General features: G+C 43.8%; 1 protein-coding gene across 6 annotated transcripts in view; it reads left to right on the top strand.

Moving 5' to 3' along the window:
• The window catches only part of TSC22D1 (TSC22 domain family member 1), a 96,979-nt gene extending 70,165 nt beyond the window's left edge, over positions 1-26,814 (top strand). For 2 of the 6 annotated variants that reach the window (XM_052786082.1, XM_052786081.1), the window contains 2 exons: positions 24,087-24,138; positions 25,385-26,814. In XM_052786082.1, coding sequence (XP_052642042.1) covers positions 24,087-24,138; positions 25,385-25,642 — 310 coding nt within the window. In that variant the 3' untranslated portion in view covers positions 25,643-26,814. Of the gene's footprint in view, positions 1-9,701; positions 9,962-23,303; positions 23,615-24,086; positions 24,140-25,384 lie in introns of those variants that run through there. The other 4 variants (XM_052786085.1, XM_052786084.1, XM_052786087.1 and 1 more) reach the window with 4 other exon arrangements.
• Positions 26,815-27,132: the final 318 nt, after the last annotated feature.

Raw genomic sequence — 27,132 nt, 5'->3', positions numbered from 1 at the left:
AACAACAACAATAAAACATCCAGTTAGACAATAATAACAACAAAATTTTATGTTTGCTTTTTGGTGGTAGCGCTTCCTGTCTGGTGTTTCCTGAAGACCTTATGCTGATAGTGGAGTTGGCCTGTGTGTGTGTGTAAGGAAGGGGAAAGCAGCCTTGAATGAAAAATGTTTTTATATTCTCATTCTTCCCTCTCTGCCAGTCACTCATTTCTGCTTTCACTTTTATATTGTTCACATGGTATAGCAGGTAATAATTTTTGGTTTTCCATCAGATCCAATGCAAAGGAGAAGGCAAGAACGTGTGGGTGGGATGAAGTAGGAGGACCTTTCATGGCAATTAGTTGGAGCCCATTGTGAAATACAATAGTGGAATATGTGTAATGGAGTGAGAGGAAAAGAATGTTATTTAACTGGTCTTGTTAGCTGCGTTCGTGCCTTTTATTAAAACATGGAAAGTTCAGCCTTTGTCAATGGAAAGCCTGTTGCCATGAATGCCTGAGCAGATTACTTACATCTTTGGACTTAGATCGGTATGTATATACCAATAGGGATCACCGCAAATGTTTAATGGGATATTGAACTGTTCGCTGAAGGAGAGAGTAATAAACTTTGATTTTTTTTCAGGCACCTTGGAAACAAGAACTCTCAGTTCTTAGAACTTGATAAATTGGTATTCAGAAGCCAGAGGTACAGAGACTTTTTGGAATACATTTAGAACCCATAGTCCTTACTGCTTCTGGTGCATTTTTTTCAGTGAACAGTGTGAAGTGTTAGCCATTATTAACTACAGCTGAAATGCAGATAGGTCAGTAAACTAGCTTTGTGTCCGTCCATCTGTCCTCCCCACTCAAACTCCTGCTCGCTCTCTCTTCCTCCCCACGCTCTGAAGAGGAGTGAAAATAGCCCTGTATTGTTTGGAGCTCACACAGAGTGCCACTCTCTTAAAAAATCCTCATGCTTGTGGTGACTTGAATCAGTTGTGATTGTGGAAAGGTGGGTGTGGGCTGGCTTTTTGCTTTTAATTGCTGTACTGTTTAACCCACCTCTACGGAATGGCAGCTGCCTTAGTGGGCTGTTGGTGTGATACTGAACTGCAGTGCTCCAGGCAGGAGAAACTTGATGGTGGAGAGGCTTTTGTGCATGGCTACAAAGTGCAGGGCAGCACAGTTCAGAGCTGTATGAGTTGTTTTGGAATAAGCTACCCTAGCATTGCAACCTTAGCCCTTTCCAGTGGGGTAAGCTGAGCCACGTAAAGATCTTGGCTAACATAACTGTTTTACTACTTGTACCTTGGACAGGTTGAAGTATTTCTCCAGTACATTGTATTTGGAGCATGCACTAAGGAGAGTTGTCACAGGTTGGCTGTTTTTGCTCATGCAGAGAAGAGAGATTGAGAATCTGAAACTTCTGATTTTTTTTTTTTTTCCCTTTTCTTCCTCTTTTCCAAAAGCTGTCATTGTAAGACAGTGATGTCATGGCATTGGGTAATGAATCGAAGTGCTGGTCTGCCAAGGGAAATTGCAGGGCTTTGGCAGCTGCTCGCTGTAGATTTAGTTTCTTAATCCTTCCCTTCCTATATTTCTCTTTTTCCAGAAAAACCCAGCACTTCCAGAAATGCTCTTTCTGTTTTTCAGATGTTGTATTAAATGTACCAAAAAAATAACATCTGCTGTTACCTTTCTTTTGGGTATATTTAGCCCATAATTCCTTTATCCTCTTCACTCCCTCATGTGGTTCCTGACCCTTCTGTCTTTAATGCCTTGCTCTCCTTGCTGTTGCCTCTGTCTACTTTTTCTCCCTGTTCCTTCCCTGCTTCCACTTGCCTTTTTATTTCTATTCTTTTCTCCTCACTATTATATCTTTTAGTTCACTGACATGTTTTTCTAGTTTCCAAATCTGTAGTTAGATGGTTTTTTTATGATTCTGTTATTTAATGTTTATTTTAATGATAAATACATTTCTCAGTCTCGTTAATAGTAGCGTATATAAAAATAATCTCTGTTCCTCTGTGAGATGCAGTAATACTCTTCCAAACCTCTATTTTGGTCTCCCAAATAACCTCCATCACTTTTACTTACCTGATTAGAGCAATTAATTTCAAAAAACGACTGATGATTACTGGTTATGGAACTGAAGTCCCAATTTCTGGTTTAAAAGAGGGGTATTTCAGCACATCTGCAATGTTGTCACATTCTGTGTTCCCTACTGATAAGGGAAGAAATGAAAATATAGTCAGAAGGTTTCAGAAGAAAATGCTTTGTCAGAAGCAGCTAATTTCAGAACCGCTTGCTGTTATTACGTGGCCAGATAAGAAAACTGAAGGTTGTGACTTTCAGTCTTTTCTGAAATGAACATTGCTGAATACATTCACTTTATAAGAATACCAAAATAGACATAGGGTAAGAGCTGTGTAGGAGTTAAATGTTCACAGTAGAACTAATCAAGTGTAGGATTAGCAGTGTCTTCTAATGCCTGCTGAAGGAACTAATGCTTAACGTTAGGGTATTGCTGACACTTGAACTAATGTGGCTTAATCATTCATGGTGGGCCACTGATGGGATTCATTGCAGGAAAAAACTTTACAGTATCTGTGGCTTAAAATGGCAAGGTATTCAGTTTGCTACCTGCGGTGTTGTTTTGTTGCTGCTGTTTTCCTGTCAAACCTCATTAAGCACTTGCATACATTCAGAGAAATCAGTGTATTTGAGTAGGTTTCACAGCACTGTGAGAATTACTTGTATGAGAACAGATTATGCACAGAATACTTGTCAGACCCTGAAGTTTCAGTTTGAGCAGCAAGTGACACCCTTCTTCCTTCCGCGCCTGCATCGCCTGCGTCGTGCTGCTGCTGAGAGGTCCTGCTGCCGTACCTCCGGTCCTGGTGGTCCAGGAGCTGAATGCTTGGGCCTGGGAGAGTGGCCTTCTTGTTGGTAGCAGTGGGTTTCTGGAGGGGTTTATTCTGGTTAAGCATCAGAGAATCACTTTTTAGCTAGATCTCACCTTGCAGAGTCTTTGGCCTAATTGCAGAAGAGAATCAGGATGGCAAAGTGTTGCTTCCTCCATGGGAAAAAGTTGAGTGTGGCAGAGAAGCCCCATCTGTCTGGTCTCCGCAGCTTGCTTTAGACCGTTGAAAGTCATGTTACAACTGCTGTGCTCGATACCAAAAGGGGTTGGTTACTCCTGTATGAATTTCTGTTTGTGTAGTGTCTCAGAGGTGATGCTGCATCGTTCTGCTACTTGCTTCCTTTTTGAAACAGGTTGACTTGTTAAAAATAACATGCTAGCATCACAGAGCCCAAAGCTTTTTGGGCCTGAACTGCTGCTTGAGTGCAGGCTGCTGTCTGGAATCTGAAAGAAAGGAACAACTTGGAGGAGGATTGCTGTAGAGTTAAAAACTCTTCCTCTCTCAATAATAGTTAAACTACATTGTTGTAATTTAACTTACTCCTTTAATATGGATGTCACCAAATGCTTAAGGAATGTCAGGTGTAATTTAGTCTCATAAAGTTCCTGTGTTACCGAGGAGTTTCTGGTAACCAGAAATAGCTGTAACTGGTTCCTGTTAGCCCATACCTTGTGACCAGTCTCAGTTTGGAGGTGTGGGCAGGATGCAGATTGGGTTGGAATAGTCCTGTGAAGGTTTTCTCAATAGGAAAGCCTTCTCTGTAGGAAGGCTTGAGAGTCCTGCTTCGTGCTGCAGTTGTCTGTTGAAATTAATTTACCTTGAACTGTGAGGCTCTATTTCATGGACTGTATGACTAGCAGCTTCATAGTTCTCTGAAGTTTTCTTTTGCATACCTAGGTTCAAAAAAAAAAAAAAAAACCCAACACAACCAAACGCATGTGCTTGTGTGTTGGGGGTTCCTTCCCCTCCAATCTAGCTGAATGTCCATAAATCCTTCATTATTAATTTTGCATTCAGCTGATGTAATGTGCAAAATAAATTGACAATCCCTTGCAGCAAAAAAATGTGGAGCTGCTGTGTCAGTCCATGTTAATCAGGCTCCTGGTTAATCAGAGATTCTGGTGGTTTGGATTTCACAGGTGCTACAGCAAAGGAAAGGAGCACTCCCTTTAGACTAGGATAGCATAGCATAGCCAGGGTAAAGAGATGCCTTACCTGTAGAAGTAGAGGTGCTAGGCATGTCTCCTGAATCTGATTTTACTGATCTCTACAGTACAAAAAGCAGTAACCAGTAAATATTTCAGTTGGCAATACATATTCAGTACCAATGCTCAAAATTATTTCTTCCCCTGAAGATATTTTACTCAATTTTTAAAACATTTTTCTTTGTCCCAATGCTAACGTAGTTTCGCAGCTTGAATACACTTTGAGGACATTTGTTCTTTTGTATGACTGAATGCTAGAAGTTCAGTGACTTCAGTTAGTGGAATGTAAAGCACTCGCTTGCAGATAGCTCACTGTGGTTCTTGGAGAAGACTGACTCCCTGTAGCTGCTCCTTCATGCTTGTGGTGGCTTCCAGGTGTTCATAATGTGTGTTCTTTAAGTCAGGTCTGCTCTAGAGATTCAAATTCATATCTCCTCAGTAGCCAGGGTGATTGATGCTTCGTATTTGGTAGTTTGGAAACTCTCTTTTCCCTGGGTAATTAACTCAGAATTAGCCAACCAGAGTTTTTCAAAGTCTCAGAACTATGTGGTGTGTGTAATTTCTTTAAAAGAAAACAACTGGACCAGTTCTTGGAAGAAAGTTCCCTTGAGATATTAAGCACTAAGTTATTCCTTTTTGTGCACAAACTGCTCAAGCTGCTGGTTGCTGACAGGAGGATACTGTAGGAAAGTTGTGTTTATCTGCCTGCCTTTTTGGGTTCTCCCCCAGGCCTCTGCCTCTGGCCATGCCTAGAGGTGGCTCCTGGGCTATATGGGTGTTTCAGACCCAGTATGATTTTTCCTGTATGTGTTTCTTGATCTTTCACATAGGGAGGATTTGCTTTTTGGCAATGTATGGAGTGGTACCAAGATGAAAATAAAAATTAAGTGTAAAACAACAGACTAATCCTGTGCAATTGTAATGCTTATCTTTGTGTAACTGAAAGCCTTACCTGATGTATTGCTTGGTGATGACTATGAAGGATGTGTAAGAATATTCCTCAGATGTTCAATTAGGATGTTAATAGCTAAAGACACACTTTTTTTGAGTTGCTTAATGATGGACTGAAATAAAGCTATCTTCTCTAACTGCACTTTATTACATCTGTTCAAAATACAAAGACAGCAAAGGTACAGCAGTGACTGCTGCTAGCATTTGGGAATGAGATAGTTCCCAACCCGCCATCCACGCACTTGTCTTTCACTTCAGTGCTTTGGTTTTCATTATGGTGCAGATGTCTTTGTACAGCTTTTTGTACTTTTTACCTTTTCTCATTCAGTTTTATTTCCTTTGATAATCCAGCATGCATTGCTTCACTGATGAGTTCTAATGAGTATTTTGTGAAGTCAGATTTGGTTTTTGTGTGCTGCTGTCACTGACTAGCAGTCTTGCAAAACACTCTGTGCCAAAGTACTCCATAAAGATTGATTTAAGTTGAGGGGCGGGGAACAAAGCATTAAACCCCATATTATGATGCAAATTGTATCTGGGGCATCTCCAATAACAATAAGCACTGTAGCTTCATATAAAAGTTTTTTCTTTTTGAAGCCCTAAAGTAGTAGTCTTGGAGACTGTGCTGTAATCACAAAAGAAACTTTGGGAATCCTGAATACTGGTGGCTTTTATCAGTCTCGGATCACTCTTTTAGTAATTTTTTAACCCTTAAATATCTTAAGGATTGCATGTTTGTAACTTTAAAGCTTCCAGAAGAGCTTGAATGTTTGTCTGGTATATTTTCTGCTTTGTCAAGCACTTGTATGCACATCGGAATTTTAAATTCATTCTTAGTTTGTTGCATCGCATCAAAATTGACATTGTTACCGGAGGGCTTTTTATGGATGTAGTCTAAAGGTTGGCTTGTGCTTTATTTTCTGCTTTTTCCTATGGTAAAGTCTGGATTATTCAAGCTGTCTCTGAAGTCTTCTATAGCATGCGGAAAATGAACCTGCTAAATGTTTACCCCATGAAGGTATGTCAGCTAACTCAGTGATGTGTGACATGCTCAGGAATTTGTGCTCAAGTGCTGCACTTCATTCAGACTGACATAAACAGTAAATTCTGTTGGCTGAATGCCAGATTCATTCACTTACCAAATTAAATCTAAACTTGGGCTGATGTTGGTTTGTTTGGGGTTTTTTTTAAGCAAAACTGTCAAGGAGTACTGCAAGTTAAGTATCTCGAAATACACTCCCTCCTCCCCTTTGGGCATAAGAGGTATGGGCAGGGTGGGGGGAACCTAGGTACCCTGATGCTATCATGCATGAAATCTTGTTGTTTTTTGTTTCATTAAATGCTAAAACTTACGCATATCTGACATCCTAGTGTACCCACAGTGATAATTCATCTGTGCGCAATCTGTCACTTTATATAACAGCCACAATGGTTCAGGACAAAGGAAGGAAAGCATAGCTTGGTGCTGAATTCTTGAATGTGACAGGAGAAGAAAGAAGATCCTTGTACTTCAGGCATTTTTCAGTTGCAGCTAGAGGCTATTTTTCAAAGCAGTAAAAATGTTCCATTGCTTAGTTAATCCAGTTGACTTACAATTTCTTTGTGGTTTCTATTACCTGTAAGTTGTTGACCTACACATAACTGAACAATGTTTTTAATTACTTGAATGCACTGTAACCAGAATTGTCAAATTTATGGGAATGCTTACGAGAAAAATCACGAAATTACTGGAATACCTGCCTCTGAAGTGGTTATGTTTTAACATTTAATTTGGTTTCAATCTGGTAACTGACAAAGCAAATCCTTTGCTGTTTTTCATGAAGGTGATAAATGGAACTGGTAAGACTCCTCTGGGGCACAACCCCCCCAAATAAAAAGGTGATAAGTTGGAATTAGCTGCTTTTAGATCAGTGGTATAGAAACCATTTTACTTGGTATAATTGGAGAATTAGCATCAAATGAAGCCTGTGAGTGTTGCCTTACTGTGAAGTCATCACTAGAATTGGGGCTAAAGTATGAGGAAAGTCATTGAGTGTTACCAGAGATGGAGCTACCTATGGCTTCTCTTCGTGGGCTTCTCTGCAGGATGAAGCAGCTGAATATATTCAGTAGTCCTGCATCATGCATGCATATCTATATCTCCCTATATATATTTGCCTTTCATTTTCAAACTGACTCTGGCATGACTTCTTTTAACAAGCAGAGCAAATTAAAAGGATTTTAGCATAAGCTCATGAGGAGGATGCTGGAAAGATAGCTTTTTACAGTATTTTTTTTTATTTTTGAGTGGGCATGAGATGATAGTACAGTTGGTTATTTATCTTTCATAAATTATATTCAGTGCTTAGATTTGTGTCTCTTAAAAAATTGATTTCCCCCCCACCATGTAATCTAACATTTAATGATCCTTCTGGCTATAAAGGAAACCCAGATTTGAGTCAGAGCGGTGTTGGAGCTGAGTGATGTGTTGGTCAGATGTGCACAACTTAGTGTATCTTGTTTTTAACTGCCTTGACACAGCCCTGATGGAGCTCCTGCTCAGAGGGCATCTTGGAATAGGAAAGGAGAAAGTAAAGACTGTCCACGGGAAAGGCTAACATCACTGCTTTCATCCCTTTCCTGCTCCAACACAGCACAATGTGGATTCATTGTTTTAGACATCCTGGAAAACAGCTGTGACCAGTGAATGTACTATATGCACAACAGTCACAGAGAAAGATCGTCTTCCTAGCGAATGTCAATTGTGCAGCTTTATAGAGGGGAATACAGGCAACAAAGATGGCTTACTGTTACTTACTCCTAGCTTACTGTTCCTTGAAAACCTGTTGAAAGTCCACTTCCTTCTACAAATCATTTCCCCCCCCCGCCTTCTATATGTGGTTGTACCATGTTAGTCTCCACTTGAAGCTTTCAGGAGTAGCAAGCATCCCTCTCGTAGGGCCACTATACCTGTCTGCCTGTTCTCCAAGGACCGAGATCCTGGAGTACAAGCGCTTCGCCATCTGAGTGGTCCCACCTCCGTGGCTTTTTGGTGGGAGTGAGAGGAGAATGCTCAAATGAGCCGTGGCTGTTGCCCATTTCCATACTCTGCTGAGGGAGAGGGATTTTATGTAATGGGAGAAACATTTATTGTTAAGTGTAACTTGTCTGCTTCAATCTCCCTGGTGTGCTTTAAAAGGAACGTGATGCTCTGTCCTTATAAGCCAGGCATACCAGACTCTGGGAAGACCATTAGAAATATTCTGTGCTGCTTCATAGTTAGTAGCTCTGATGCCCAGTTTAAATTACCTGAATTTCCTCTTGGCTCTGGGAATGGGGAACTAATCCCACTGCACCCCTCACCCCCAGAAAAAAAATATTTTTTGCATTATTTCTTTTTGCTTGCTTTCCTTTCCACCTCCTAACCAAAATATTTCCTTCGTGTGATGGTAGACTTGTTGGTTCTAATAAGTAGGGTTGGTTTTACCCCTCCCTCCCCCAAGCCAGTTTATTTTCTTTTTATTGTATACTACCTGCTTCTCTTACCATCAGTCACCTCTTCAGTGCCTTGGCAAGGTACAACAGAAATGCAGTTAAATAGTACATGGCTGTGCTCTGAGCCAACTTGTTTGGCCTTTCCATTTGGTTTCTTTCCTACATAGTCTTACAAGGCAAATCTTGAGGAAACACATCTGACATTGCTTTAGCAGTCAGCGGTAAGCCCAAGTAACATTTGCTAGGTTTGATTTCTGGTTTTGTCTGCATTTTTGTGGTTTCGGTCTGACGGAAGAGTGTACATCAGTGCCCATGCTCCCTTCTGTGGCGGGGGTTCCTGCACACATGCTGCAAGTAGCCGGCTATTTCCATCGTAAGGGGTTCCCTCTGGCTCTCCAGCTCACGTGTAGACTAGGAAAGTGAAGGTTGTTCATTTCTCTACAATGTACCATGGGCAGTTGACTCTTGTTCGCACTGAAAAGTGTTCACCATGATAGAGGAAGGAATACGTTTACATTGAAGCAACGTTGGATAATGCTACCTATGCAAGTAGGCTTGTAGTTAACATGGTATAGATGTCCTACAATGCACCAAAAATTCCTTATGGTGAGCTGTGTTTCTGCGAGGAAGAATATGCAATATTTGATTGAATTTGGGCTTGATACGTGATGAGTCGTTGTCTTTATCTGGCCTGCAGAAGACTGTAACTAGATGCATGTCTGTAACTTTGTCACAGATTCTTGTTATAATAGCAGTCAGGGATAGGATTTGCCTGTGTAAAGTATTTCTGCCAAAGTGGGTACTGTCGATTCTGTGTCTAATTACAGTTGCCATTAAGTGTTGGAACTTTGATTTGAGTAACAGTACAACTCAGCTGCCTTTCTCTAAGCAGAATTAGCTACCTGTAGCAATTAACATGTGCTTTACAAAAAGTGGGAGCAGGCTGAATCAGCTTGAGACTTGGCGAATTTGGCAGTGCTGAAAGAAGATGCATTTGTTTGAGATTTGAAAACCTAATCGTGAAGATTTTAATCTCTCTTGATGCTTTATGTAACAGAACACCATGTGATCTCAGGATCTGTGGTGTCGTCACTGTTCGCCCTTCTTGTTTTTGTTGATCATGACCAACCACTATTAAACTCTGCAAACTTTGAATAGAAGCAAGTGGATAATCTTTAACGGGCGAGGCTTTGTGATTCTTGAAAGAGCTGTGGAGTTCAGGACCCGTGGTTAATAGTGGAATGCTAATGCTAATCTTACGGCTGCCAAGGACCGAGAAGTATTTCTTCGGACCCTCCATCTGGGGGAAACGAATCAGCAGGTACTAAATAGATACATCAATGAAAGTGACACTTCTCCAGAAACAAGGCTCTGACCAAATAACCATGAAAGTGTTATTCTTGGAACTGGAACAGCATCTAAAAAGGTATTTATAAAGTTTTTAATTTTTAGATGCGTGATTTACTCGTCTTCCTCTGTTTTAATGTTTTCTTAAACTATTTTGTTTGAGCAAGTACTTAAAAATGCTTCTCCTAAACCAAGGTGCTTGGCACTTGTTAAAACTATTTCAAACTATTTCAAGCTAGGAGTGTCATACTGCTTGAGGGTACTGTGTCACGCAGAGTGGTTTATTTATTCACTGAAAATCAACATGTCTTGAAATCTTTACCGCAATATTTAAAATAATCCATATTATAAAATGTTTGCCATTACAGTACTCTTCTTTCCTCTTTTCAAAAAAAGTTATTCTAATTATTCCAAATCTTAAGTAATGTAATGCTAAACAAAAAAATAAGAATTTTAACATGATTTGAAACTTATTATCAAACAAGTTCATATTCATTCAAATATTTTTCATACATAATATATACTGTCTTCTGTCTTGTCACATGTTTAAAGAAAAGTTTAGTTAATTGGTTTTGTTAAATGTTTGGAGAGGCATTGAAATACAGTTTAGTCTTTTGCAAGTTACATTTATTAAACCTCCTTTTCTGTATAAACAGTGAAATATGAAATACATGGTTTTGATCTGGTTCCTTTCTAGTGTTTAAAAGAAATACCAATTAACTTGGTGAATGGGAAGAATTAGTTTGAGTTAAAAATATATGACAGTGGGGGGAAAAAAATGCCATGACTCTTCATGTTGCAGAGTTGTTGTTCTGTATACAGAAGGCAAATACCCTTCTGTGGGAGGGAGCACAGAATGTGTTCTTCATAACTTCTGATCTCTGAACTGGTGCTTTTTGTTATGCCACGCCCTTAAAATCCAGAAGCTTTGCTCTTATCATGTAAATTTTGACAAATACCAGTTAATATATTTCACGTGATATTCTTGTCATGTTATGTTTGTGGTATTGCCTGTGGAGAATAGCTTTCCCCTGTGAATGGTGCCTCTTTAAAGAATATACATTTATACATTGGAAAACTATTTTTTGAAAACTCATTTTTAATTTCTTCAGCAATTGACAGTATCTGAAAACATGCTTGAAGTTTCAAATGAATGTTAAAAATTACACTAAATTAATTCATCTGAACGCCTAAGGAACCAGCATAATGGAAATCTTCTATAATAGCAATTGAAATATAATGACAACAGTTATGTTATGCTTGAGCAGCGTGTGTATACAGCAATGACCTGTGTCGTCATATATTGCTGAACAAGAAAAGCAGTATTGAGAAGATTGTTTCCTACCATGAACCACGCTATTCCACAAAAGCGTAGTGAAAAAAGTGTGATGGAGTAGACGTGATTTTCTTTAACCTTTCTGCATTATTAAGAGGTTTTGCTCTAACTGATTTTTACTGATGCACATAGCAGCATGATGTAGCACCTCTAATCATAAACCAAAATCTGCATCTGTTAGTGTTGTATAGAAAATTTGGATGATTTCTCCTGTATTCTTATTCAGCAAGCTACTTCCTGTTTACTTCTCACTTGCTTTTGTTTCCTCTAGTTTCTCTTGCAGAGATGCTGGTTTTGCTCTAGTTGTTTTCCTGGTGATTTAAGGCTGGCTGACTGTCATGTCACCATAAATTGCAAATGAAGGAGAAACTTTAACCTCTCTTGCAGCTGTTCTTGGCTAATGTTGCATGTGGTTGTATTTTCTTTCCAAAACTGACCCTACTGAATGCGTGTGCCAAATCCAAAGAAGCATTTGGCTTTCTCCTGGTTAGAGGCAGAACCTCTTTTGAGAGTGAGTGAAGTTGTGTGCGTCTTTCTGGAGGAAAGAGGAGCGGTTCCCAGGTCGGGCATCGCATTTAAAACTTTTAGGATACTGACACAGTGGATCTTCTCCTACTTGCAGTCCTTGGTCAAGGGCAGTTTACAGCCTACTGAGAAGGGCTATTACTCTTCAGAAAATTAAATACTTTATACTTTTTCATTTTAAGCGTTGGCTGCCAGAATGAAGTCCAAGATCTAGAGTTCAGGCACTGGAGCTCCACCAAAGTGCTTTGGAAAAGTGATCCCTAATGTCTTTGTGCTACTGGGTAGCTGTCTAGCACTAGGCAGCTGGAAATGGCGATTATATGGGAGTGCAGGAGCTCCTACTTCTCTTGTAGTGCAGATCACAGACAAGTGGCTGTGTCCACTTGAGATCCGGTGTATATCAGCACCTCTCCATGTTCATACTGAATGAATGGTGGTGTGGCATCCTCCATATTTCTTTTTGAAACTTGGTTGGAAACGCAGATGATGTGAGCCTCGGCGGGGGGGAAAAACCAAGTCAGAAGATCTTTGAGCCTCTAGTTATGGCATCAGCTGGGAGAAGGGCGTGCTGGATGCACCTGCTAACTGTTGGGATGCTTAAGGTGGGCTGTAGTTGGTTAACAGACATGAGCAATACTGAAGGCAGGGGCAAGAACTACTGGGTCTTGCGCTATTATATCTAGGTCGTCCCTATCCGAACTTCAATAACTTCAGTTTGTTTAAAGCGTACCTTAGTATAGAATCATAGAATCATTTCGGTTGGAAAAGACCTTCAAGATCATCAAGTCCAACCATTAACCATGCCCCCTAAACCATGCCCTGGAGTACCCTGTCCACTTGCTTTTTGAATACCTCCAGGGATGGTGACTCAACCACTTCCCTGGGCAGCCCATTCCAATGTTTGACAACCCTCTCAGTAAAAAAATTTTTCCTAATATCTAACCTAAATCTCCCTTGCCTCAACTTGAGGCCATTTCCTCTTGTCCTATCTCCAGACACCTGACAGAAGAGACCAACACCCACCTCACTACAACCCCCTTTCAGGTAGTTGTAGAGAGCGATAAGGTCTCCCCTCAGCCTCCTCTTTTCTAGACTGAACAACCCCAGATCCCTCAGTCGCTCCTCATAAGACTTGTGCTCAAGGCCCCTCACCAACTTGGTTGCCCTTCTCTGGACACGCTCAAGCAGCTCAATGTCTTTCCTGTAGTGAGGGGCCCAAAACTGAACACAGTACTCGAGGTGCGGCCTCACCAGTGCCGAGTACAGGGGAACAACCACCTCCCTGTTCCTGCTGGCCACACTGTTCCTGATACAGGCTAGGATGCGATTGGCCTTCTTGGCCACCTGGGCACACTGCTGGCTCATATCCAGCCGGCCATCAACCAGCACCCCCAGGTCTTTCTCTGCCGGGCAGCTTTCCAGCCACTCTTCCCCAAGCTTGTAGCGCTGCATGGGGTTGCCGTGACCGAAGTGCAGGACCCGGCACTTGGCCGTGTTAAACTTCATACAATTGGCCTCAGCCCATTGATCCAGCCTGTCCAGATCTCTTTGTAGAGCCTCCCTACCCTCAAGCAGATCGACCCTGCCTCCCAACTTGGTGTCGTCTGCAAACTTGCTGAGGGTGCACTCAATCCCCTCATCCAAATAATCGATAAAGATATTAAACAGAACAGGGCCCAACACCGAGCCCTGGGGAACACCACTCGTGACCTGCCGCCAACTGGATTTCACCCCATTCACCATGACCCTCTGGGCTCGGCCATCCAGCCAGTTTTTCACCCAGTGAGTAGTGCACTTTTCCAGGCCACAAGACGCCAGCTTCTCCAGGAGTATGCCATGAGAGACAGTGTCAAAGGCCTTGCTGAAGTCTAGGAAAATAACATCCACAGCCTTTCCCTCTACCACTAGGCGGGTCACCTGGTCATAGAAGGAGATCAGGTTGGTCAAGCAGGACCTGCCTTTCGTAAACCCATGCTGACTGGGCCTGATCCCCCTCTTATCCTGGAGCTGCCGTGTGAGTAAAGGGCATCCAGTCTCTTATCTGATGATACCAAGGGATAGAAAACCCACTATAGTCCTTCTTACTGTTTTTAAAAGGCAGACTTTAATTCATCATTAGATAAATATTAAATAGATGCCCTCTAATATGGAAAATAAAAACAAAAATCTGACAGCCCCTGAAACCTAGTATTTACTCTATTTAAAAGTAATTGTTCACGCTAGTTAAATCAGGTCTGGGTCCTTCCAGGGTTTTCAAGAATCCTTTGAAGTACCTTGACATCTTTTAGTCTTATCAGTATAAGTAAATTCCCTCAACCCCAGTCTCTGAATCAGTTCAATGGTTCTTTTCTACCTGTTTTAGTTTATCAACAGCTTGTTTTAAAATGCTGAGTTCTTCAGTAATGGGGCTGAAAAACAGGTTTGGGCAAACTAATTCAAGGCAGGAGCCTATCTCAGTTGCACCAGTGCTACCCTGTGACTCAAAACATTCACTTAACAAATATTTTTGTTTATAGCTGTCATGATTGCTTGTACTTGAACTGCTGATTGCTGTTACGGTCTACCTGCCTGGGGCTTCTAGCAATTAGTAGTGGCTGGGAAGAGTCCGAGAGGAATTCCCCCCTTCTGTACCTTGTGTGGGTGCAGGCAGTGCCTCCCCAGAGGGAAGGCTGCCTAGGGTTGTTCTTGTAAGAGGTGAATTGTCCTCTGCTTGGTGGGACACCGCAGCAGTGATTCCCTGGCTCCAACAGTGGAGCTGGAAGAGGGGCTTTAGATCCTGTCCCACAGCAGGAGTTCTCTCTCCTTCCTATAACTTGACAGCGGTGTGGCAGCTCGCTGCGTTGATGCTGTGGAAGAGGGGACCACTGGGCATCTGGGCTAACACCCTGCCTGAGAATGAGGAAACATCCCTGGCAGCTGTTTTGGACTCCCATGCGTTACTAAGTGGGTTACTCATCTCAGACTTCTGATACTGGAGTTGGTTGGGTTTTGTTTTGTTTTGAGTTTTGGTGGGGTTTTTTAAGCCGCAAAGGTTCAAGGTGTCATCTTAATGGCAGTGGTTTCTGGAGGATGAGGTAATTGTTTTCAAGAAGTGTTAGGTGCCTGACACAGTATATACATGAGCTCAGACCTTGTTTTGTACGAAAGACTCTTGGAACAGCTAATGAAACATATTTTAGGTGGATGTCCACCAGAAAACAGCCATCAGCAATATGAGGGAATGGACTGGGCTGCTTCGTAAACAGGATGCCACTCATAAATTTAGCCAACTCTGCATAAAGCGATTACCTGGTTATTGAGTAAGTATGAAATAATATGCTGTAATCTTTCCTTTGCAAGCTGTGTATTAAAAGATTAAGAGTGTATCTTCTGTTTGCAGAATGTCTGGCTCAAGGGTGGCTAAATGTCAGTGGCGTCAGTGGCCACCACAGAGCCGATGGTCTCGAGGTACTTGCTGTTTACAAGCTAGAAGATACAGTCCTGTGGAAAAGGAGGGCTTTCTACTGCCCGAGTCTCCTCTAGAGCAGCAGTAGGGTACTGAGGAAGACTGAATCCCACCTGAAGGAGAACCAGGACTTCAGGATATACAAGCCTTCCATAGGCGATGTGGACCTATGCCAGCTGTTTGCAGTCTCTGGCCTGGAAGGTGCTCCAGGGACATGTTCAAAACATGCTGAGCCGGCACATCTGTATTCTGACTGTTCTCTTTGGTTTGCAGTGTGGCAGGATTACAGGAAAGTAGTGTTGTGCTGAAGTGGGTAATACATCTCAAAAGCCATAAGGCACAGTCAGGTCAGATTAAAATATCTATTTATCTGTCTTTAGGTAATTAAGTAACTTTAAAGCACACCTCATTTCATAGTCTAATGTACTTTCCCAGGTATCTTGCATTCTGTTTCAAACCAGTATTGCTTTACAATTTCTTTCTTCAGTAGGGGAAGCTTTAATGTTTTTTACATGGAGATACTCTGCTGGGATTTCTGTAATAGTGAGTCAGCAGGATTTGTGTCTCTTAAGTCACTGAAGCTATGCCTGGGAGTACTTTCCCATTCCAGGGTCTAGCTGTACCTGTTTCTCAACGCCGAACTGAGTTGAAGCACAGGCATACATTGGGTTTCTCTCATATCCTTGTTTCCACAAGAAAAGGAGGAAAAAAAAGAAAAGCACAGGCTGGGCAGGAAATTGTCCAGCAAATGCCCGACTTGGTGGTTTATAAAGGGAAGCAAGACTTTGGAATATACCACACTGTGCAATAAAACTGGTAAATCAGGTCATTCTTATGTGTTTCTGGAAATTCCCCCAATGCTTCCTGAATGGGTGGAGATACATGGGATTTGATTTCTATACAGGAAAGTTTCCATTTGGGTATAAAAATACCTTAAAATACATTAGAGTGAATTCAGCCTGTTTAAGTGCACTTCTGCTTGGATGGAACAGCAGGTTTGGTATTTTCTCTAAATTTTTTAGGAAGTTTCCAAAAGATGATAAACTGTGGGTTCAGGCACAACTGAAGTAGAGTGTTTTGACCACTCAGAAATTAGGAAATGCGGTATTACAAATTTGTGTAATATGCATGCATTAGAGCCAGGGGATTTAATTTGAAAGCAGTTCACCTAGTTGTTCATTGATACTGAAGCCTTTTGCCAGTGATTGCGAAGAAACTGAGATTGTAGGAGTGTAAACAGACAAGTGGATAGAAGTCTGTCGTCTTAGCATGTTTGCTGAGGAGGAAAAGTGGCATTGAACTCTCACCTTATTGTCTTTGTTCTAGTACATGTGTAACTGCGTAGCAGTGTTTGAGGTTTATTACTATTTAACAGAACGGCCTTAAAAGTTGTTCTGCACAACAGGGTGGTGATGAGTGATCTGCCACGTCAAAAGCCAAGCAGTGGCAGACCTTCATCCTCGTTCACGGCAGATTGGATTCCACGGCCCGTGTGCTCCATTCCCTCACTGCGGTCTTACATTGTATTTTGTTTCCGTACTATTCTCCTTTCATCTTCGTTGACTGTTTTTAATAATTTCCATAGAAGCTGGAGTAGGGAACTTCTTTCCAAACTTTCTGAAGACCATAGGACAATGCTGGTTAAATGCAGGGGTTTTAGCTTTGTTCCTGGCAACTTTGAGTTGGCTTCTAGTGTGATAACTTCTGTGGGAAATACAGGCTTAATTTCAAGTGTTGAAAAGTGGCCATCAAAGGGAAAATGATACTCAGTGAGACGTGTAGGCCAGCTGTTATGCCATATAAATAATTTCTTAATGAGCATGACTAAATTATTAGCTGATCCAAGATTTTCAATATAGTTTCAAGGGAAACAATTAGAAAGAGGGGAGGAGGTGGGAAAAGAGGAAGGAAGGGATTAAGTGGTTAAAAAAAAAAAACCATAACAGGTGTAGGCTTTACAGGGGGCTGGGGACAGGGGAAATGGAGGGACTTAAGGTCCTCCACCCCCACCCCCCCGCCCCCTTCCACAATTAGCACCAGTCAGTAAGATGTAGTCCCATTTCCTGTGACTTGGTGTGACTTCTCCGTAGCCTTAAGGAAATAGAAGATATTAAGAGTTTAAAAAATAACAAAAGATGACGCTTCTCAGTTACAGGTTAAATTGGCTGGTTTTTTTAATTTGATGACTAAATCCCACTGTGTGTTATCAAGGAAGGGTGGGGTGGGTGGGTGTCAGCCACTGTCCCTCCTGGGCTGTTTGACCCCCTGGGTCAGAGATGCTGTTTATATTATAGAGAACTTTGGCTTTCCAAATGCTCGTCATGCCAAACCACTTCCTATACTTGCTATGTTTCTTTTGTTATGTTAGGTGTAACTTGAAATGCTCCAGTGACTCTCTTTCCTCCCCTCTTCATTTAATTTTGGAATACACGGTTGAAAAATCTGTTGTACAGTTAGAACAAGTGGGATTAAATGCTAGTGTAAGTGGTTTTTACTTCGAGATGCTCTCCTTCGCTTTGAGAAAAGCATTGCACGTGAAAGCTACGTGTAAGACTAGGGAATTGAACGCTCTTTTTATGAAAAATGTTAAATCTAAAATAATTTAAACCAAATTTCACATAAAGGAAAAGCAAATTTCAGCTCCATGCTTCAGGTAGTGAAACTTAAAGATTGTAACGTTTTATCACTTTTCTACATATGCTGCTTTATGGCACTAGACGGTTTTTCTCCCCTTCCATCCTGGGGACAGTGTCAGCATGCAGAGTGATGTTGTGTGCAGCTTTCTGGAGGAAAGAAAATCAATTCCTGGCTCAGATGTCTCACTTAAAACTTTCAGGATGCTAACACAGTTGGTGGATCTTTTCCCACTTGCAGTCCTTGGTCAAGGACGGTTTATGGGATACTGAGGAGGGCTTTTACTTTTAATGAGTCAAGTGACTTGACTCTGTGAGGAGGCTTTGAAACTCAATGGATGTGCACAGAAACAGGGTCCTTCATCCCGACTGCATTGCTAGATGGTCATCTATGGATGATCTCAGGAAAGTGGATGCCCCGTGTCCCTCTCCGAGCATCAAAATTGCTTTAAGATGGTTCATACTTCCTTGCAGAGTTCCCTCTGACCAGTGAAGAGTGGATTATCTCTGTGTTTGTCTACATCCAGGTACTTGATACAGACCTTATGTTTTATTTTGTCAGCATTAAAATTGGTAGAATCATTATAATTCTCATTAAAACCAACTGGGCTTGACTTAGCAATTAGTTGCCTGTAAAAGGGAAAGAGGATATTCTCAGAGGAGCCAGTGAGAACCACTCCTTGTTTGTCTTTTGATCTTAGGTGGTTATCTTCTTGCTTTTAAATGCAGCCTTCTGTCTCCTGTGCGTAGAGCACAGCGTGATACTTCTGTGTACGCATTGCGATTAGAGATACTGTCAAGTTATTTCCAGAACCCCAGTAGGGTGTATGTATTCTTTCTGCTGAATATTTATTTAGTTATGCTTGCACATCTGGCAAAAAAAAAAAAATTACAAATACAGCACTTCACTAGCATCTTGCATAGCTTTCCCTTTTATCTGTTTTTCATGGAACTAAAACCCAGTTCCTAGCAAACCAAATTATAGATGCAAATAACTTTACTGTGGGGGAGGAAAAGCACACATTTAGGAAAACTGAGAGAATAATATCTGGTAGCGAGAGGTTCTTCAGTTTAGCAGAGGTATGTAAATTGAAATCTGCAGAATTCAAACTAGAAATAAAATATGTGTTAGCCTTTGGTGCTGAGCAATAAGTTCTCAGTGGCTTGGTTTCTTTAGATGAAGATCCTAGCTACAAGTTTGAGGCTGGAAAAGGAGGTTGGCTGAGCTGCTGTGATCTTTATTTAGACTATCTGAAAGTGATTTTTTCTTTTTTTTCTTTTTGTCCTTAGTCTGTTAAAAACATAATTTTCACTTACTGTGGGGAAAAAAAAAATTCATTGGGCAGCTTCTCCAGCCTATCTTGTACCTTTACTGAGATGAAGAAAAAAATCACAGCCTATTGAAAGGAATAATCCTTCAGTCCTTGATGTCAACTGCAGCCAGAGTTTCCTCTTTAGGTTATTACCTTGGAGCAATTTTGCGTAAGTTTGATACTGGGGTGGTTGCTGTCAATAAACATAGTTTTGAATTCATGAATTTTAAGGCAGAATAGTACTTTGCCACTTCTTGACCATTTTTTAGATGCCAAGTGAAATGTCAAGTCAGATGTCATGTAGAATCTAATTACTGTAGTCTTTTCTTGAGTAATTAACAGATTTTTTTTTAACCTCTTCAGTACTTTTATTTTATAGTTGAAAACTGCAGCTGAAGTCCACAGGATCTGAGCCTGTCTGTCGTGTAAGATAAAAGTGCGTTGTGACAGAAATTGCTGTTTTCTAATATGGTTTCTGGTGTGGTGTCTTTGCAACATAGTCAAAAGACAAGATTTATTTTAAGTTCAGGAGATGCTTGTCTAGGGCTTTTAATGTTGGCATCTAAAGGCAGCATACATTGACAAGGTACTTGAAAGATAAATTTAAGTAAAGAATTTTTTCACATGCACACAGAAATATGTGCCAAACCAGACTTGCATAGAGACAAAATGATTCTGTGCTGCAGCTTACCTCATTATGTGCTCAAGATGAAAAGCACTTTTTTCAAGTGCTTAGCATGATTGAATTGAGACAAGAGGAAATTATTTAGTGGGAGAAACAGTGTTTAAGAACTGAAACGCTACAAAAGGTGAAGTTGCTAAAAAGTCATTGACTACCGTGTATGTTTCAACTTAAGCAGTTAATTTATTTGAGGATCAGAGATGCCGGTGAACTACTTGTTTAGCACTGTATTGTATTCTGCCCTACTCGTTTCTCAATCACCCATCTCGAGTCTTTTTTCTGTTACTTTATGCAGTTTGTGAACACCCGGGGTGCTCCGTAGACATGCAGGCTTCCGAAGCGAGTGGCCCTCCGTGTGAGGGGTCTCTGGACAAATGTCCCTCGTGTGGCTTTACAGAAATGTGGAGTTCTGCAGCCTTTCTCACCTCTGTTCCCAGGAATGTAAAACTGTAAGCTTTTGCAGGAGTCTAATATCGTGTAGTATCTGTTAATTAGGTGTTAAAAGAGATGGTTAGAAGGTTTTGAGCAACACAATAGCAGTCATCTTGATTCCCTTCTAGTGCTGTTAAGGGAGGGTGAGCGAGTAAAAACACCATAATCTGAGTGAAGTGCATGTTGAATGTCATGGTGGAGGAGGCAGGAGGGGAGACAAAGTGATGAGCAGGCAAGGGGAAAGGGAGTTTGGAGGATTATTTTCCTTAGATCTTCCGTAGATTGTTTTATTTCATAAATGATACATATTTTTAAAAAGCAACAGCAAACCCCCAACCTTTAAATACGGAGTTCAGTCTCTGTCCTCATCAGGCAGACGATGGGGTGTTGAGGCGAATATCGGAGATTAGTGGTGCTCCCCGCCCCCCACCCGATTTTGGGGATGAAAGTAATACATGTCCTGTTTTTTATTTCCTAGATGATCTGAGAGCTCTGAGCTTTCTCAGCCATAAAGGGACACTTACAGTTTGCTTTTTATAGGGTGGGCAAAGCAGAACATGCATATTAATATGCAGTCCTAGTTATGCAGCTGACAGCTTTCTGTTGAATTGCAACTCAGCTTGTAGGCATCTAAAAATAAATGAAAGAATTTGCTAAAAGCCCACTGAAGTTAATGGAAGATGGTTAATGAATTTAGTGGGAATTGGATTTAGGATCATATCTGTATCTCTTCTTCGTGAAGATATACTAATGTAAATTAAAGAAGGCAATGTTACTTCTTGTTAATCGTTATCGTTTTTCTGTCATAAGTGGAATGATGGCATTTAGTAATTATCATGATGGCATTTAATAATTATCATTATGGCAGCACCAACAACGCATTGTGACTTTTTTCATTTGTACATGTAAAAATATACATACAAATGTTTGTTGTCTGTACTGCAACTGCAAAGCAGGCGTTTCAAGGGTATGTTTGTTCAGGCATGTGAGTTTGCTATCTTGAGTGTGTCATTTTATAAGGACGTAATTAGCAGAAATGGGATTTCTCCCTTTTTACACCTACTCTGCCCTTTTCTGATTAAGAGCTTCAGGGGACTGAGATTGCCCCGAGCTTGTGTCCAGCTGCAATTCTGTTAATTCTAGGGTCCCCAGTAACTGCCATGGTGAGCAGTCATTTGAGACGTTACTGATTTTCAAGCGCAACCCTTCATAAAACATTAATTTAGACCAAGCCTAGGACAGGAGTTGATACAGGTTCTGGTACAGATGATGTGCTTTTGGAGCTGTTTATTAAATGGCTCGCTTGATCACTGAATGTGATGAGTACCATTGTGTGTAGTAAGTAACCTCTGCAAAGAAAGTGGTTAGTTGAAGCGTACGTACAAGGTATGGTTACGGGTGTTTGTCTGTCAGGAGGTGGATGCATATGTCTTAATGCGTTGCTTCTAATTTACTCGCTATTAAATTTGCAAGTCAATACAGGCAAGGGTTGTTCTGAAAAACTTCCTTTAATTTTTCTGCCCGTTAGGCGCTATCCTGTGCAGCTTCCCCAGGTGCCCGAAGGGCAAGATGAGAGCTGTGCCCTTGCGGGATGTGCATCGTATGTGGTAGCAGGAAAGCGGCTATGAGGAACTCTTAAATGTGACCTCTCTCGTGAATAGGATTAGTTTGTACTACTCTGCTGGCATTATTGAATGAAAGAATAGTGTGCTAGGACAACATAAATAAACTAAGAAGGATGATGCAGATACGCAAATGCTAAATTTAGCTTTAAGATGATTATTCTGTGCCTCCTGGCTTTCCTGCTTCTCTGGGAGCAACACCTGTGACATAGATGTGACTTCTATTTCTTGGAGAAGTTTGCAGTAGAGAATCAAAGAGGTTTTTTACTTCATTTTTGTGCCTTTAAGTCATGTAATGCCTGATGAAAGTGCAGGTCTAGAAAATAACGGTTTTTAGAGGTGGGGTGTTTCTTGTGGCAGTATTTTGCAGTGGTCTAATTCTAACTGTTGGGTCTTCTAACTGTCACTGGTGGAGAGGGTCCCTTGGACGGGTTGTGACTGCAGTGGCTGTGTTCCATGACATGTGAGAGCATAACGTGTGTTGAGAAACACACAGCAGTTAGGTGGGAGAAGAATTTTTCCTAAATGATTAACGGACATGCTGCAACTTTTAAGACCGTTCAGTGCTGTATGGTAGAATCTAAATGTGAGTGAATAGGTTGCTGTAGAAGAAAAGTATGGGCTGGCTTGCTAGAAATCCGCAGGCTTGTGCTGTGCGCGCTTTTTGTGGATGATCTGATGCCTGAATATTTTTTTTTTCTTTCCATGAATGGTTTTATGGGCTAATGAGGCCTGCGTAAGGGATATGGAGGGACGGTTGCTGCTCTGGGGGCTCCGTAAGAGTCAGAAAGGGGTTTACCCGCATACGGTGTGCGCCCGTCTTGCTTTTTACCACCTTTCACAGCCGAAGCGGGGTACGGGTTTCAATCTCCGGGGCTAAAAATTTGCCTCCCCACGGAGGACAGAGCGCGAATCTGCGGCGGGGGGGGGCCGGCGGGGCCGGTCGCTGCCGGCGCTGCCCAGTGCCCGTAGGTGGCGGTGTCGGCGCGGCGACGGGCCGGCCCCTCGCTCCCGCCGGCGGCGGCTGGGCTTCCCCTCCGCTCCCGTAATTATTATTGCGGTGTTTGGTTGGTTTTCGGTGTTTTTTGTTTTTGTTTTGTTTTTGTTTTTTTTTTTAATTCCCCCTTCGTTCTCGCGCGTGGAAATCGGCACGGCGAACCTGTCAGGGTTTCAAAGGTGTGTGTGTTGTCGTGGGTCCGTGTGCCATGTCCCGTCCCCCGTCCGTCCCGTCCCCCCCCACGCGTGCGGGGCCGTCCCGCGTGGGCGCTGCGCGGCGCGCAGGGCGCTGCCGGCCGCCGGGGCGGGGGGGGGGGGGGGGGGGTGGAGCGCTACTAATGAGATGCGACGGAAGGGGGGGCGGGGCCCGGGTGGCGGCGCAGCCAATGGGCGCCGGCGCCGCCGCATAAATTATGGGGGGGGCCGGGATGGCCAGGTTTTGTGCGGCGCGGCGGAGCGCTGGCCTGGGAGCTGGCCGAGCGCAGCCCCGCGCCCCGCAGGGTCCTGCCGCCCGCCGTCGCCGCCGCCGCCGCCCGGCGGAGCTGCCCCGCCGCCCGCCCGTCCGTCCGTCCGGAGAAAGGGAGACCTGATTTCTTCCGGGGAGCGTTTCTGGCCGCGATTGCATGAATGCCCGATGTTGTAGACCAGTGGCAATGGATCTAGGAGTTTATCAACTAAGACACTTCTCAATTTCTTTCTTATCGTCCTTGCTGGGCACCGACAACTCGTCCCTGAGGCTCGACAGTAGGTAAATACGTGTTGTGTCCGAGGGGGCTCTCGCCGGCGCGGCGGTAGCGGGGCAGGTGAACGCCGGGCTGGCTCCTTTGTCCGGGGGAGCCGCCGCAGCGGCGGCACCGGGCGCCCGCCTCGCCTCCCCGGAGGGGCTGCCATCCCCGGCGCCGAGCGCTTCTGCCGCAGCCCTGCGATTAAGCTCCATCTTTGTGGTCTGCTGGGGGGCTAAACGCCGGGATATCTGAACCGGCTGCAGGCGGGGAAGGGGGGTAGTGGTGGTGGTGGTGGGGGTCGGGGCGGCTTCACAGGTTGCTTTGCTGCATTGGAGCATCCCGGTGAGGCGGCGGCGGCGGCAGGGCAGCGTGAGGATGACTTTCTCAGCCAACTGGCTACCAATGCCCGCGTCTCTTGTCTCTTAAATAATTCAGCCGCCGCTAATGTTGTATGTTGTTTTTTTTTTTTTTTCTCTCTTTCTTTCTCTCTTGCAGCTCCTCTGGTGCAAGCGTGGTAGCTATCGACAACAAAATCGAGCAAGCGATGGTACGTACCGATTGGGGCATAAAACCCCGTTCGTGTTTAAAGCAGTAAACAATATGGGGATGCGGCGGGCGATGGTTAACCCGTGCGCAGACACGGTTTTTATAGCGGGGCCGAGCAGGGAGGGGTGGACGCAGGGGTTTGGCTTTGGGGGCTGCTTTTTTTTTGGTTGGTTGGTTGGTTGGGTTTTTTTGGTGGTGGTGGTTTAATTGATCAAAGGCTTCCTGCGGGGAGGAATGCGCACGTTTCTCTATCGATGCCGGGGAAGGAATGACGGCATCGCTTTTGGCTCCTGCCTCCCCAAACGATTGATCCCGGCTCCATGCGGCGGGGGAGGGGCGCTGCTGGGGCAGCAAGCGGCATTTATTTGCGGGGGGGAGGAGTGTATTTTGGGGTGCTTTGCGTTTTACTGGTTTGAACTCCCTTCCCAGCGCATCCCGCTCCGGGCCACCCCCCGCTAAAGAGGCACATCCTCCGCCTCCGTGCCCTCGGCTTTTTTTCCCCGTCGGGCTGCCCGGAGCCGGCGGTTCACCCTCGGGGTCCGCCGGCCCGGTCCGACCGACCGTCCCCCCTCCCTGCCCTGCCCCCGGCGCGGTCCCGCCGCGCTGCGCCTGGGGCCCGGCCGCCCTTTGTTACTGGAGCGGTGCCCGGAGCCGTTCTCACGGGAGCCTCTGCCGACTGTTGCTAGGCAAACTCCGAGGCTTTAACTCCCGGCTATAAATAACTCGGGCGTTGATTGGCCGGGGCGCGCTCTGACGTCACCGGCGGCCGCGCACGGCCGGCGGGAGGGAGGGAAATGCGGCAACCTGCGCCCAGAACTGGCTGCAGCCGGTGCGCGGGGCGGGGGCGGGGCCAGGGCGGAGGGCAGGGCCAGGGCGGAGTGGGGGCGGGGCCAGGCTCCGGGGCCGCACGTGTGCGGCGGGGCCGCAGGCAGCGGCGTTGTGACCGGTCCCCGTCCTCGGCCCCGGTCCCCGTCCTCGGCCCCGGTTGGGGCAGCCGCGCCCCGGCACGTCTTAACCGGGCTTTGCCCGGCTCCACTCCCTCCGCCGAAGGGCCGCCGGTCTGGCCCCGGGGGCATGAGCAAGGGGCTCGAGGCCCTGGCTGGGATGCTGTCTTGCGCCTGAGCGGAGCTGGGTTTGCACCGGCTCTCTGCGAAGGTGGATCCGCTGGATCTCCGGCTGAGCTGGGAGGGAGCCTGGGCGGGCGCTGGACTGCTTTCCTAACGCACGTGGTCTGTTCTGCGTTTCAGGATCTGGTAAAGAGTCACTTGATGTATGCGGTAAGGGAGGAAGTGGAGGTCCTCAAAGAGCAAATCAAAGAGCTGATAGAGAAGAACTCCCAGCTGGAGCAAGAAAACACTCTGCTAAAAACACTTGCCAGCCCGGAGCAGCTTGCCCAGTTCCAAGCACAGCTGCAGACTGGTTCCCCGCCTTCCTCTTCCCAGTCACAAGGCACGACACAGCAGCCTGCTCAGCCGGCATCACAGGGGTCAGGGCCTTCGGCGTAGTTCGAGATGTCATCGCCATCGTGATCGCTGGCCTCTGGACTGCCCAGAGCAAGAAGGACTAGCGGGAGTCCGCTGCAGCCTCCCTTCATCCATTTCAGTGCACACTGCAACCCAGACTGAGGACTCCATGCCCTGCACTCATCAGGAGAGGCCTCTCCCCCCCTGTATTACGCACTCACCTGTCTGTCTCTTTCTTCCCTTCCCCCTTTGGCTTGAAGGAGTCTTTGTTCTTAGGTTGATTGAATAAAATAAACTTCTTCCAGAGAATTAGCACAAGTACACTGGGGACTTGAGCAGCTTCTGCAAATGGCTGAGAAACGAAGCTGCATGCCTGAATTTTTTTTGGTTTGTTTTTAAATCTTCCACTCATCCAGTGATATAACTGATACAAGTGCTTTTCGAGCTTGGAAATATGAAGAAATAGACTGGAGTAAAAAGCAATGGCTCAATCCCCCATAGTGCACTGGGGTTCCAAAGTGAGGACTGGTGCATAGGATCTAAGAGGAAGAGGGAGAAAGGTAAATTCAGTGTTTAACACTTAACTGTCACCTGAAACCTTAAGTGCAAATATTTGCACCGTTTTCTGAAGCAGTGGACAGGTGCATAAAGCTGTATTATATATAGAAAGCAGGTAGGTGACGTACTGTTGGGTCATAGGATAATTACAATGAAGGTTATTTGCCTACTGTATATTTGTGTATTTAGTGTAATTACTTTGTAAAATAGAAAACTGTAACTATTTAGGTTGTACAGATTGAAGTTTAGTTGTTTCATTGGCTGATCTGAAGAAGTTTGGAAAGTCTTTTTTTTTTTTTTTTTTTAATGCTACATAAATAAGAATGCACCTACGCAACTGTTCAGAATTTGGCAGATTTATGCTGTTTGTGTAACTTCTGAAGTTCCCTGGCTGCTGATTATCTTGAAGTAAATCTTTGTTCATTGTAGTTTGGTTCAAGACAGGAAAAACCACTCCAAAAATTATCAAACCCTGCTAGCAAAGAATTTAAAAAAAAAAAAAAAAAAAATTGGATTTCCCAGTATGGATTTTTTGCATATGATCTGTATAGTAGTATGCATATGTTTTTGTGCATGTTCTCTAAACAGTTGTAACACGTCAATGTATTTAACTGTTGCACTTGTCAACTTTCAATAAAGCATACAATGTTGATAAATCACTGTTTGTATATTGTACTAATGTTAAGTGCAATCGCTTTCAACACGTTGCAGTGCAGCTTTACATGAGTGGTGAGGTCAGGAAGCGTAGGTCTGGGTGCAAGATCCTGCCTGTTGGCTTCAGAGCTTTAGTTTCAGCTAAAAGTGCAGCTCCTGCTTTCCACAGTTTCTTAAAAAAGCAGTGAGCTTGAAGTCAAATGAAGGGGAGGGGGGGAGAATAGGGGGCCTGACTAAGCAAAGCTCCTTGTTTTGGTCCAATCCTGTACAGTTGGGACTGTTGGCTGCCTTCTATACAGGGAGTAGTAGGTAAGCAGGAG

Source organism: Harpia harpyja, chromosome 4 (genome assembly GCF_026419915.1).
Source record: "Harpia harpyja isolate bHarHar1 chromosome 4, bHarHar1 primary haplotype, whole genome shotgun sequence".
In the NCBI taxonomy this organism is placed as follows: domain Eukaryota; kingdom Metazoa; phylum Chordata; class Aves; order Accipitriformes; family Accipitridae; genus Harpia; species Harpia harpyja.
Note: the sequence above shows the minus strand (reverse complement) of the source record. Positions and strands in the feature narration are given on the sequence as shown.